The sequence below is a fragment of the Hyaena hyaena genome, unplaced genomic scaffold, assembly GCF_003009895.1.
Source record: "Hyaena hyaena isolate Hyena2069 unplaced genomic scaffold, ASM300989v1 scaffold_150, whole genome shotgun sequence".
Taxonomy (NCBI): Eukaryota; Metazoa; Chordata; class Mammalia; order Carnivora; family Hyaenidae; genus Hyaena; species Hyaena hyaena.
The window spans coordinates 2,661,665-2,675,320 of NW_024080782.1; the positions used below are offsets into that span (position 1 = coordinate 2,661,665).

A 13,656-nucleotide genomic window follows, 5' to 3' on the forward strand; every position below is an offset into this window, starting at 1 on the left:
TGGGTGACCATGGCCCTGTCTCTTTGACTGGACACTGTCCAGTTTGATGCACAGTAGCTTCCTGGGACCTACCGCTGGAAATGCTATCTCTGGCCCTCCTTTCTGTTCTTCCTGTAGGCTCACTAGGAAAGGGCAGTTGCCTTTTGGCATTGCCACTACCGATCAGTGGAGTTTCATTTTCAGGTAGTGACTGCTGTGGAATGGTGGCCTCTGGTCTGGTCATGAAGTATGGCTGTCTGTTAACAACTTTAGAAGAGTTAGAGTGAGTAATCTCTTGAACATCCTTTCCTGGAAATTACTTGATGATTAATGGAGTGAAGACTTAAGGGACAATGGTCCATGCAGATCAATATATAGATCTAAAATTCCCGAGAGGAGAGTTGATTTATGGAGGAAGGAAAACATACATCATACTTGGCAAATTTAAAATAGCTTGCTTCCTAGTGAATAAATGAAAAATTCATTTCTGCGCTCCATCCTCTGAGTCCACTCAACCTGCTGTTGTATCAATTTTTAAGAAGTCTGACAAGATCCATACATTTTCTGATTTTTTCCAGGAAATGTTTTGGTTTCCACTCGACACCAGAAAGGAGGGAGCCTTCAGGGAAGAGACCAAATGTGTAATTGCTGAACCAGCACTGTCTGGAGACACGGCTGAGCAGATGACCAGGAGACAGGAGTGCAAGACCCTCCCCCTGCCTGAAAAGTCTGCCGCTCAGGCTTGGCTGGAAATGCAGCTCCGTCAGCTGGTTTGACTTAGCATCCCGAGAAGGTACAGCAGAGCAGTGTTTAGCTATGCCCGACCCTCTTATCACCCTTTCTTCCAATTCGCATTCACTGACTATCATCACAGGGATTGCTGTGCACGAAGGGCTGTGGGAGTAGAGATGAGGTGACTTATCCTCACTCGTCAGGCAGGGGCATCACCTGACTTGGGTCTTAATAGTGGAGATTTCCGGGTGGAAGAGAGGATGTATTGCCAGGAAAGAAGAATATTCCAGGTCCTAGAGTGTCATGAGCAAGGGAAGAGAAGAGGAGGGGTATCACAGAGAGTGCGAGGAGGCCAGGATTGGTTGACCCACCAGGTTTGCTGTGGGGAGTGAAGAGGACTGAGGCTAGTCAGAGGGTGGTTTAATCTGAATCAGAAGGTCATCTCCGAAGGTTTTTAAGTAGAGAAATAATTTTTACTTTCCTAGAATGAATTGACTAAGTCCCTAATATTAACAAAGTTTGTGTGAGAGACGGAGAGCCTGAGAGGGTATGTTCTGAACACAGGACGTCAGTCCTAATACCATAGTTGATTATTTATGATATGAATCGTGCCCCCTCCTCACCATCCCATATCTGGTTGCTTCACCACTCCACAGAATACCCACCAGAGAAGATGGGTGAGGGAAATAAAGGAAGGTGAACTGATGCTGATAAAACTCGTTATTTCTGGCCCGTTCGTATTCCCAGGGTGTTTGGGAGAAGTAGGAACCTGAGGGACCATGATTTCCCAAGTTAACTGTGCCTCCAGTCACTAATAGAAAAGAGAATGGGCCAGGGATGGAATTTGAAATGGTGTTTCACTTTCCTCCTCTGACTGAGACACTCTTAGCTAAAGAAGGAAGAGAAGTGAGTGCCTGTGTACATGCATGCGTGTGCATAAAATACGGGTTAAATTACAAGTTTACATAATGTTGGATGTACGTGTATACACATATACATCTTCTTATACTAATATCTGACATGCATATAGTATTTTACAAAGTGCTTTCACATCCAGTAGCTTTCAAAATCTACCCTCAAATCCTGTGTGCCGTGTGTTAGCAGTTTGTTTGAGATAGGTTACCAGGAACTTAACTGACTTACTCAAGAAATGACAGGTGAGTGTGAAGAGCAGGGACCCTGCCATCAGGTCTAACACCAGTCATCTTTCTGCAGAAAAGTTTTTTGAGACCTTACAAGTTTAGACCTTCTAAACTCAAAGTCAGGATATCTAGTTTTAGACTGGGACATGATGCTGGAAAATGGAAGTCTACCAGAAGCTCTGAAACATCCTGTCATTGCAATTATACCCAGCTGCCATCATTCTTACACTTTTTAATGAGTGTTTTTTTATGGTTCCTTCAATAAATCTTAAAAATACGCAAAGAAGAAAGAGGGTAGGATAATTTTGATGCAAGTTTTGTAAAAAAAATTTATTGCTTATGATACCATAATCATCATATTATATTACAGGCACTATTTTTTTTTTTAAATTCATGTTCTTTCCTCAAGGGGGATAAATTCATGCATTATCTCTAACAAGAAACAGTAGAAGTAGGAATTATATATACCAGTATCATAAAATACATTGAACCACACAGACTTATGATAAAGCAAGTAGAGGTTATTAAATCAAGCACAATTGTTGTGTGCAGTGTCTTAAATCTGATTTTACAAAGAGAATGTCCCCAAAGGGGTAAGGCTCATAAATAAAAACAGAATTTAGAAGCAGACGCCAGACTAAAACCTCTAAATTCTCTCCTTAGATCATGTTATACCAAGTCCATATATTTGAATGGCATGTTTCTTTCCTTTTAGAATTGCCTTCTCAGGATTGGGACATACAGGGTGCTGTCTTTAATTTTTACTGAAGGTCAGTATAATAATCAGCCACTTGACATCTGCTGCTGCATTTGTCCCTTTTATTATTCAGCACAAATTCTCTAAAGCTCCAAGTAAAGACTTTCTTCTCATATTTTATGCTAACAGAAATTTTGGTCCCCTGAGAACTGGTATTTCTGTTCTGATAAAACCAATTATGTTTTCCTTTTTTTTTTTTTTTTTTTGCCTCATTGCCAAAAGCTCAGAGGAACACCCTTGTCTCTTATGATTAGCATATCTGCATTTTCCCTTCTTTAGTTTCTGATCTTTCTATATTTATTTTATGAAGTCATTGTTGATATCTTTTGTTGTCAGCTGCCTTGGGTCCTTTTTGAAAAGAGGCTTGACTGTACAAGCAAATTGATAAATGCCTAAGACAAGCAAACTCTCTCCCCACCCAGACATTGACCTGCTGACATCTGAGCACTCCTAGGGATGGCCCTTTAGAACCTAGGCAGCGGGTCCCAGCTGAGGGCTGGCTTTCAGAGACTCAGTTGAGGGCTCTGTGAGAGGAGCTGGAAGGAAAGGAGGCAGTAATGCTCTATGAGTGCTGCCACTGTTTGGCTCTTTGCAGCTATGGGTTTATGAACTTCCTGGTCCACACAGCCTTTCAAGAATGTGTGGCCTGGAAAAGGGTGGGAAAGGAGCCCCTGGGGGAGACAGCTCAGCAAGGCTGATGGACTATAGGATGACTACCCTCTCTGTTTCCACTAGGTGGAAGAAGGTTATATTTGAGCTCCCCGCTACCCCCCACTTTTTTTCTGTGCACATGCTAAGTAAGAGACAGGAAAGAAAAGAGGCTGTTTGCAAAGAAAAGCAGTAGAGCAAGGCATTTTTCTCTACCATGATCTAAGTGTGCTGGAAGTACAATAGCAATACCCCATGTACGCCTTTATGGGCAATTAGACAGGCTATAAATGTGCGTCCTTCACCCAGGGGGACTGTCTCTCATTAAAATTTGACTTTAGTAAAGCAATTTTTTTCACAAAATACAAAATAGTGTAATACATTGTCTTTATTGTCTGACATTACAGATTAGTTTTACACTTTCCTTTTTTACAGACCATGGGAATGAAGGGTAAAAACGTGTCCAGCATTTTGCAAACATTCTTTGTTACACACAAACACACACAATGAATAATAGGAAAGAGAATACAGAAGAATAAAAGGTACGTTGAAATTGGACAGGCTGTGGTTCTAAGTGATCCATGGAAATGATGTGACACTTCCTGGTGATACCAACCAGCAAGTGGGATATATCCTCATACACGGTTTGGTACATGCACTTGAACTTAAAGCTGCTGTTCTTTTGCTTCTATTTTGTTATTATTGTTTTTTGAGTACGCTACTCCCTCTCCTGGCTCTGAACCTGACCACAGGGTCGGACACAGGGTTCCAGTGGAGAGACTACAGTTAGAGAGTCACAATGTTCCTGCTTCCAGAGAAGATGTATGCAAGGGCTTGTGAACTCCCAGAGCAGAGAGGTTCTTGGTGATAAGGGAAAGGCTGAAAGTTGCCTATTCTTTTGAGATTATTGCGAACCAGTGGTAGGGATTCCGCTTGCAAGAACTAAACAATGGGAAACGAGCAGTTACTGAGTACAGTGTTTCTCTCGGATTGAACACAATTTGGTGACCAGAGGGGAACAGGGCTTAGTAATTATGCAATGAAAAGAGATGTAATTGGCTGACTTTAGTACAAAGAGGTCACACACCTTTCCAGTAAAATGGAAACGGAACTAAATGAGAGGATGCGGAGGTTAGCTTGAGTGCTGTGGGCACCTTAAGTGGGCGGAGTGGGTGTCTCTGTTCAGAGACGGGTCTGATCAACAACCCAGAAAAGCAGGAGACTGGTTGGAAACTTAGACCCCTGGAGATCTAAAAAGTCTCCAACACATTACGATTTTTTCCCCTCTTCTAAAAGGTGTAATGGCTCTTCTTTGAAGGCCCACAGTAGTAATAGTTATTAAAAAACCGCTAAATTTTATATGTCTCAATTCAAGCACTACATTGAAAAGGAAGCAAATTAGTATGATTTTTTTTCTCTTTCCAAACTGAAGCATGAACATACATTAGAGGCAAAAGCAATGAGAAAAACGGCAGGATGGCAGGCCCCTCCATAGTTAGTTAAGACCTGCAGTAGGGAACATAACTTACTCCCTGCTTCAGTTCTTCTTCCTACAGAAAGATTGAATCAATAACAGTTAGGTTACCCAGGGTTCCAGGCAGAGCGCGTACACATTGTGAGGGAACGCAAGATGGGGGAAACATCAACACGGCTTCGATGGTGGCCTCTCCTACCTCAGCGGCTTTAGTCCCAGGTCTATTTAGGTATGTGAGACTACAGACCATCTCATTCCCTCCTATGTCCATCCACCTTTCATCACGATCTATCCCTCTAGCCTGCTGTTTGCACATCCTGATAGAACAGACTATGCTCAGTTAGGCTAAGTTGATGCCAAGATGGCTGGTGGTAAATATACCCACCCATTGCTGTGGTGACAGAAGCTATAGGAATATAAGCAGTGGGCTATTTTCAAGGTTTCCTGTCATTCAGTGAAGGGAAAGATGAAATTGACCCTGTCCATTTGGTATATTTGGAAAGGAAAGCTGAAAGAGCTTTTCTGGATCATCAAACGAGACAACAGGGCAGAAACAGTGAGAGGTTATCCATTATCCAGTCCTGTCTTAATATACATAGTACAACAAAAACCACGTTCTACACTTTACATAGCTAATGCACTGAAAAGTAAATTTTGTGAAGTGAAGATAAAGCATTCCCAACACTGATGGCAGGAAAAGTTGACTGAGGAATAAAAAAAAACCAACAAAAAAAAATAGAGCAAAGAAAATCAAAGAAGGAAGTGTTGCACTTATAGGTGTGTGTCCACTGCCAGGGCACAGTTAAGTTTCAACAAATATTTGTTAAATAAAAGAAAGGAAGGAAGGAGGAAGGAAGAGAGAAAGAAAGCAATGAAAAAGAGAAACAAAGAAAAAGGAAAGACAGAAAGAGGAAGGGCAAAACAGTAAATGATGGTGTATCGGGGACGCCAGGGATCCAGGGACTGGAAGGACAGACATCTGTCCCACAGGTGAGCTGCCCCAGGGACCCGGCAAGTTTCAGTATGAGCTCCTGCCTTTGGCATGTCACAGTTCCAATTCTCAGTGGTTTCTGCTTGTCTACCTCAGGTGGGATGACCACGTAGCAATGACACCTCTCCTGGGCTGACTGTGGTCAAGTGGCCATAATTAGCCTATATTGATTCACATGTGATTTAGTATATACTGAAAAAGGGGATAGGGGTTAATGCAATGGAGAAGGCCACTTCCCACTGAGAATAAGAGATTACAGTGCTCTGCAGAGGACTTCCCTAGATCATCTTGTTAAACACTCTACCTGCAGAGAGCTAAGGGGGTATTCATGTTTACACTTTGTACTTGAGACTCATGAAGTTACATGACTTGCTGCTACAGCCTCACAGATGAGAGAAAATATTTCACTGAAATTATCAGTTACTCTTCTTAATAAAACTATAATCTCCAAAGTTATTTCCTGGCTATATCTTCATTTTCTGAATGAGACATTAGCGTCTGCTCAATTTATTCAGAACTTCTGAAGCTATTAAATGTACAGTATTCCTAAACAAATTCAGTTTTATTACTTTCAAGGACATAGGAACCAGAAATAAGTCAAAAGTTGTCCTATGAAGGTCCTCAGTAGTCTGGTTCCAGGAACTGCTATCACTGGACACATCTAAGAAAAGATCCTATATTTGGGACTGAAGCCGTACCTTGGGGAAAATCACATATAGTAATTGGAGAAACCGCTGTATATTATATGGAAATGATTTTTATAAATGCCATAGTCACAGGTCTACAAAATATTTATTTGAAATGTCTTACCTTTAGTAGCTTCATGAGACCTTCTAACTGGACCATTAGCTCTCTCCGGCTCTCCTGGAGAGCAGACATTCTCTGTTCCAGCTCGTCCTTGCGCTGTCTAAGAAAGAAGTAGTCGTCATCAGAATAGCATTCAACCCACTGCGCTGATCACACTTCCCAGTCTTGTGACACTAGTAGACAACCTGAAAAGGGGCACCTCTGGATCTCTGATGTGGTTTCCAGGCAGGGAAATGTCAAATGAATGAACAATTATAGCTTGAGGTGTACATTTGTCTGTTAGACGTTGTACTAAAACACAAATGAATTAAAATCCTCTTGGATGTACTCCCCCTTCTACCCTTAATTAACCAGTTAATGAAATCTTTTCTGAATGCTCAGTTATGTCCTGGGCCCTGTGCTGTGCCATTGGGCTCCCTTAAGACAACAAACAGAAATCAAATTGTCCCTGAAAGAGGTCAATCCCACAGACTTTCCAAACCTAAGGACCTTTTTGTAAATCTCAAAGGGCATACTGATTACCTTAGTATTTGGAAATTGGATTTTAAAAGTTTATTTTCCATTTCTTCATCCTTAGTATGCAATGTGATGCCTTTCAGAGGTGAAATATTCATAGTACAGAGTTTTTATAGTCAATTGAAGTTTTCTGGTTTGGGTTTGAGTTTATAGGAGTTCCTACAGAATTGTTTCAACTGGAAATAGCCTACAAGGTTTGTGTTTGTTTAATTTTGTTTGTTTTGCAGAACTTCTATTAAACTGTCAGCAAGAATGGAAACCACAAAGGACAATCTATACTCCATCATTTACATTGACACTAAGAGGAACCAAGAATATCTTTAAAAGTAGGAAAAGAAATGAAACAGTATGGAGAAGAATATTAATGGTTCGTATTCTGATGTATATGTATACTTTTCAAATGACTTTCAAGTCTATGATTTCATGATCATTAGTGAATAATATATACAATTTTTCCCCTTGCCCCAAAGGCTTCTGTCTGAGTTTGAGATATTGAAGCTTGTATTTTAAAAATGTGTGAATGATTTAACCATGTGTTACTGTATGAATGGATGTGCCTAGTCTCAATGGCATAGGCACAAGATTAAGTGGAGCTATAGCGGAGACTCTGAAATGAAAAACTGACGGTATAAAAATGTTACACTGACTTAGGTCAATGACTCATCCAATTGAAAGATATTTTGGGGGAGGAAAGGTTATGGATATAAATGAAACATTTCTAATTTGCTTTCATTCAGGCTTTCTCTAATGAATTATGAATTTAAAATTTATAAACATATCTCCACTCTTTTTGAATATATTTATATTTTTGCTTTTTATTGCCATTCAAGGCTTACTTACTCCTAGAACATTCCTTCCTTTTTCTTTACAATTGCCTCTTTTCTGAATCCCGAAGGACAGGAACATCATGGTTTTATAGACTTTAATGGTATCTTATTTTAGTCTTTGTCTTCCTGGGCTGCAACATTCTAATTTTGAAAGTCTTGCTCCATTCAAAAATATTCTTCAATGACAAATCTACTAGCTGTTTTATCTTTGACCTTGTCTGCACATGGCATCCCAAATATATCCATGGTAGGGCTTGGTAGAAGGATAGATAATGTTTCTGATGTATTTCCGGTTTTCTTCTAGATACTATTCTGTACGTTTTGGAGTTTTGGTCATAGGAGCACTTTGCGAAGAGGGTTGCAGTAAATTCAAATATTGTAGCTAAGAAATACTAAGGAAGGCATCTAAAAGCTATGTGAAACGTTAACTGGTATTAACTTAGAATTAATCAACAATAAAAAACTTGTTTGTACAGTTTTCTAATAAGTAGTACTCTTTCAAAACATGACTTCTACTCTTTCATGCATTGATTAAATTCAATTAAAAGAATTTCATTTAATAATGTCTTTATTTAATCTTCTCTGTAAGTGGCTACCAAATGTGGGTCTGATTAAGAAATTTGTGGTGTAGCCTCCACAGTTCCAAGTGGGAACACAAAAACAAGGACTAAGTAGTGATTTTATTTTCACAGAGCTAAATGTATACCTCTGTAAAGGAAGACCTTTTATTTGAGATTCTGCCTGATAATTTCTAATTTTGCATGTGTTTTTAAAAAATAATTTATATATATAAATATATATTAATGTTTATTTATTTTTGAGAGAGAGATGGAGGGGGAGGTGCAGAGAGAGAGAGACAGACACATAGAATCTGAAGCAGGCTCCAGGCTCTGCAGAGCCTGATGCGGGGCTCAAACTCACCAGCCTGAGTTCATGACCTGAGTTGACATTGGACACTTAACTGACTAAATTCCCCGGGCGCCTCTTACATATATTTTCAAACCTACTTTCTCTTAGGACAATGTTGGGAGAACAGGCAAAATTTTAATATAGATTGTATATTAGATAATACTATCAATATTAATTTTCCTGAGTTTGACAATGGTGCCATGGTTATGTAAGAGAATACATTTTTATGTAGGAAATCTACGCAGAGATACTTAGTGGTAAAGGGTTATGAGGTCTGCAACTTACTCTCAAATGACTCAACAAAAAGGTTTTTGCAGTTTATATATATAAAAACATATACAGGGAGATAGAGAAGGTTGTGGAAAATGTTATCTCTAGGTGATGTATAAAAGGATATTCATTGTGATTTTCTTACAACTCTTTCAAAGGCTTAATTTTTTTCACAATAAAAAGTTAAAAAACATATTGTCATTCATGAAACTGTTGTGATATGAGATGGTGGTAGTTTTAAAAATATGTCCTTATAAGGGCACCTGGGTGACTAGCTCATTGAGCATCCAACTCTTGGTTTCAGCTCAGGTCATGATCTCACAGTTCGTGAGCTGGAGCCCTGCGTTGGGGTCCATGCTGACAGTGCAGAGCCTTCTTGGGATTCTCTCTCCCTGTCTTTCTTCTCCCTCCCCTGCCCTCTCTCTCTGCCCCTCCCCTGCTCTCTCTCTCAAAATAAATAAATCAACTTAAAAAAATTTATCATCATATGGTAAAACAAAAACTACTCAACTTTATGTTGTTTCCCCAAAATAATTTAAAAATTAAGCTGGTCTATTAAATTTAGCTCTGAAAACCACCAACTTATATCAGAGATCACACTTTCATTCTTAATTAATAGAACAAAAAAGTCATCTTATATTAGCAAGTTTTCTTGAAGAATAATCTTATATACATTGAAAAGAATGCAATTTTGGGGGGATAAAATAAAATGCTTATTTTTTGGTAAGGTAGAGATATGGAAATGATACTTTTTTTTCTTTTTGAGATTTGTAGTGTGATGTTAGTTGCTTCACAATTTTAATAAAAGTTTTCTTCATCCTAGAAGATGGTATTGTCTCTGCAAACACAGTCCTTTAGCTATCTCGTATTGGTTTTGCAGCTTATCCATTCATGACACAAACATCCATTAGGCACTTTTGTTTTAAGACACTATAATTTTTTTTAAAATTTTTATTTATTTCTAGGAGAGAGAGAGAGAGAGAGACAGCGTGAACAGGGGAGGGTCACAGAGAGAGGGAGACACAGACTCTGAAACAGGCTCCAGGCTCTGAGCTGGCAGTCAGCACAGAGCCCGACACGGGGCTCAAACCCACGAACCGCGAGATCATGACCTAAGCGAAAGTCGGACGCTTAACCGACTAAGCCACCCAGGCGCCCCTGTTTTAAGACACTATAAATAAAATGAGTAGGATATGGTTTTTGTCCTTGAGTGAAAGAGGAGGAGAAGTAAGTAAGTACAAAACAATGATGGCGAGCGTATAATAAAAATACGAACAAATTGCTGCACGTGGTAACACCGAAGAGGATGTCCAGTTCCATATGGTGGTAAAAATTTAAGGAAGGCTTGCTAGATAACCTTGCAAAACCTCCCTTCAAAACCCCACCCAATGTAGAAAGGAAAGACCTCAGGAACTACATGGGATGTTCCAGACCTTTCTCTGCTTCATCTGTCCCTCTGTATTCTTGAAGTTACTAGTGAAGCTCAATGATGAAGTAAAATCTCTGAATCACGTGAGTCTGACTTTACACTCTAATCCATTGTGTTGGCTGGACATGCAACTATCCCCTTCGATGGCTTCATGTTGTAGGATTAATATCAATAGCCTCGAGACAGTCTGTAAGGTCACACAGCATCATGGTCTACCCCCACCTACATCTTCAGTTCCATCTTTTACCATCCACCCTTTCATTTGCTGCATTCTAGGTCTATATACCTTTCAGTTCCTAAACAAGTGCCAGATTTGCTCCTGCCATTTGGTCTTTGAACATATGGCCTCTGTTTTCCAGACCCTTCCTTGGCTGTTCTAGCCCCTCTGCCACCCATAAGCCCCGTTCCCATTCATCCTTCATCCTTCAACTCAAACAATCCTTCTTCGTGGTAACCTTCTCTGACTGGTGAAGGGCAGGTTGGATTATTATGTCTCTATTTAAAGTAAGATTCCTTATAGTACCTATCTCAGTTTATAATTATATTCTTATTTGTGCACTTATTTGATTAATGTCATTTTCCTACTGGACCACACATTCTGTGAGACCAGGAGAGTATCTTTTTCAACTCAGTTGTGGGCATACTGCATTTTAGAAATATTTCCTGAATGAACTAAATGAATAATAAAATGCAGGATGATAAATCTGACAGCAGTGTAGATGGATTAGAGGCCAGGAATCAATTAAGTGAGTAGTAACAGTCCAGGAGGAGATAATTAAGACCCAAGAAAAGGAGATGAATCCACACATGCTACTCATTATGTGGGATCTTGGGCAAATTATTTAACTTCCGTGAATCTCAGTTTCCATATCTATAAAAAAGTACAATAATAGTATCCATCTCCTGGGTTTGTTACAGCAATTACCCGGGACAGTGGATTATAGAGTTTAGTGCATAGGAAGCATCAGATTAGGACACAGAAATGCCTATCATATAACCCCATTCAGTTGCCAGATCTGGGTTGCAAACTTGGCTTTCAGCTTTCTTGTGGCTAATGTAAAAAGGGAAATGTGATTATTTAGAAAGGTCATGCTGCTCTTAAGATAAAAATGAACTGCATTAATGAAAAGCTGAGCTCTGCTCCTATCTCCCCTTGCTGGTTCTCCAGCTGAAAGAAAGTTCTCCTGTTGGTTTCTCAGTAAGAGGCACCAGCAGGTTGAAATGGAAGGAGAAGGTCTCTGTCCAAGGAGTTCCTATGGCTGCTACACGTGGCCACCCCTCAATGGCCACAGTAATTGTGCAAGAGGCCATTGTTATGGAGTCTGAAGTGACCAAAGGGTAAAAGTTAGAATGCCCAAAGCATGTTTCTTGACCTGGGATGTCAGGGTATCTGTGAAATCCCCAAATCGTGAAAGTGCTTAGCAGAGAATTAGTGGTTTATAAGGATCTAGAGAAATACCCTTTAAGGGAGGGGATCCCTTCTTCTTCAGGTAGAAGAAATGTGTAGAATATGGAGGCAGAAGAGCAAATCAGTTGGGATTTAGGTGTCTCAGGCCTCAGGCCTCTAGCTTCAGGTGTGGGCCACCAGCGGACAGTGAGCACCCAACACACTAGAGTTTTTCACAAAGCCAGACTCTTTGGGATGGGTTTGGGCTCAGCTGGGGCTTTGGAAATGCCCACAAGTCAGGGCCAGGGAGGTAGTTAGAATTATCAGTCTCTTCCAAGATAGCAATGTCAAGGAGGGAAGAAATATCAATGGGCAAACTATCACCAGTGACCCAGGCACATCAGCCTTCCCAGACTGTATCATCAAAATGGAACCAAATACTTTCTTTCTTTTTTTTATGACTTTATTTTTTTATTTTGAGAGACAGAGACAGAGAGTGAGGGGGGAGGGGCAGAGAGAGAGGGAGACACAGACTCTGAAGCAGGCTCCAGGCTCTGAGCTGTCAGCACAGAGCCTGACGCGGGGCTCGAACCTACGACTGTGAGGCATGATCTGAGCCGAAGTCGGTTGCTTAACTGACTGAGCCACCCACGCACCCCGGAACCAAATACTTTCGAAAGCAAATGCTAATGGGTGATCTGATGAAAATGTTTACGAAAGATTCCTAGTCATTCTCCCTCCAATAGAGAATGGGACAATCAATGGAAGAGGCATAAAGAACATTTCAGGTGGAGACAAGGCACCTAGATGTGGAGATGAATAATTACTCTATTTCCAAATTGGTTTATTCAGTTATATTCCCATGTAAGTTAGACTCATAGCTTGTGAACTGGAGGGTCTACATATCTTCATTAGGCAAATTTTCTTTAAAGCAGGCATTTACTTTCATATGCCTTTGAGGATGATGACAGGGAGTTGACGTCACCCTTTCCTTCTTTCCATTTCCATCCTACCTGGGTGACGTATAGGAGAACATGCAAGAACTTCTAATCCATCTCCCTGAAGGAAGGACCAGAGATTACATAGTTTGAAAATGAAGGATTTCTGTTTCTTCCGGTAAACTAGTTTGTTATTCGAAAGTATGACAGGATCCCTTCACATCAAGCAGCCCCCACAAGTGACTGGTTTTAAAAATCTCCTTTCTGTAATTCATGCCTTTGGTGGCTCTGCCATCTAGCCAGGTATGTGTCTGAAGAGCAGGGCTGGGATGGAACCCCCAGAAACATCCATGACTGCAATCAATAGGGACTTGGTAAAATACAAGCATAGCCATCCAGAGCCTGCTTAGTTTAGTCAGCTTGTATGGACGAAGTTAATGGCACTCTGATGATAACAAGGGTTTCTGAGAAGTGGCATCTGTACTTGCTATAAAAAGTGTGCCTCACCCTCCTATACTTTTGGTGGGAAGTATGGGAAGTATGGGAAGTATGGGAAAACTGGTGCAGCCCCTCTGGAAAACAGTGTGGAGGTTCCTCAGGAAACTAACAATAGAACTCCCCTATGACCCAGCAATAGCACTGCTAGGAATTTACCCAAGGGATACAGGAGTGCTGATGCATAGGGGCACGTGTACCCCAATGTTCACAGCAGCACTCTCAACAATAGCTAAAACATGGAAAGAGCCTAAGTGTCCATAAACAGATGAATGGATCAAGAAGATGTGGTTTTCTATACTATGGAATACTACATGAATGAGAAAGAATGAAATCTGGCCATATGCTGAGCGAA

At 40.4% G+C, this 13,656-nt stretch overlaps 1 protein-coding gene across 9 annotated transcripts in view; it reads right to left on the reverse strand.

Annotated features, from left to right (window-relative positions):
- DTNA (dystrobrevin alpha) overlaps positions 1-13,656 on the reverse strand; it is a 359,840-nt gene that overhangs the window by 18,692 nt on the left and 327,492 nt on the right. For 6 of the 9 annotated variants that reach the window (XM_039238894.1, XM_039238893.1, XM_039238892.1 and 3 more), the window contains one exon: positions 6,534-6,630. In XM_039238894.1, coding sequence (XP_039094825.1) covers positions 6,534-6,630 — 97 coding nt within the window. Of the gene's footprint in view, positions 1-2,165; positions 4,809-6,533; positions 6,631-13,656 lie in introns of those variants that run through there. The other 3 variants (XM_039238898.1, XM_039238897.1, XM_039238896.1) reach the window with 1 other exon arrangement.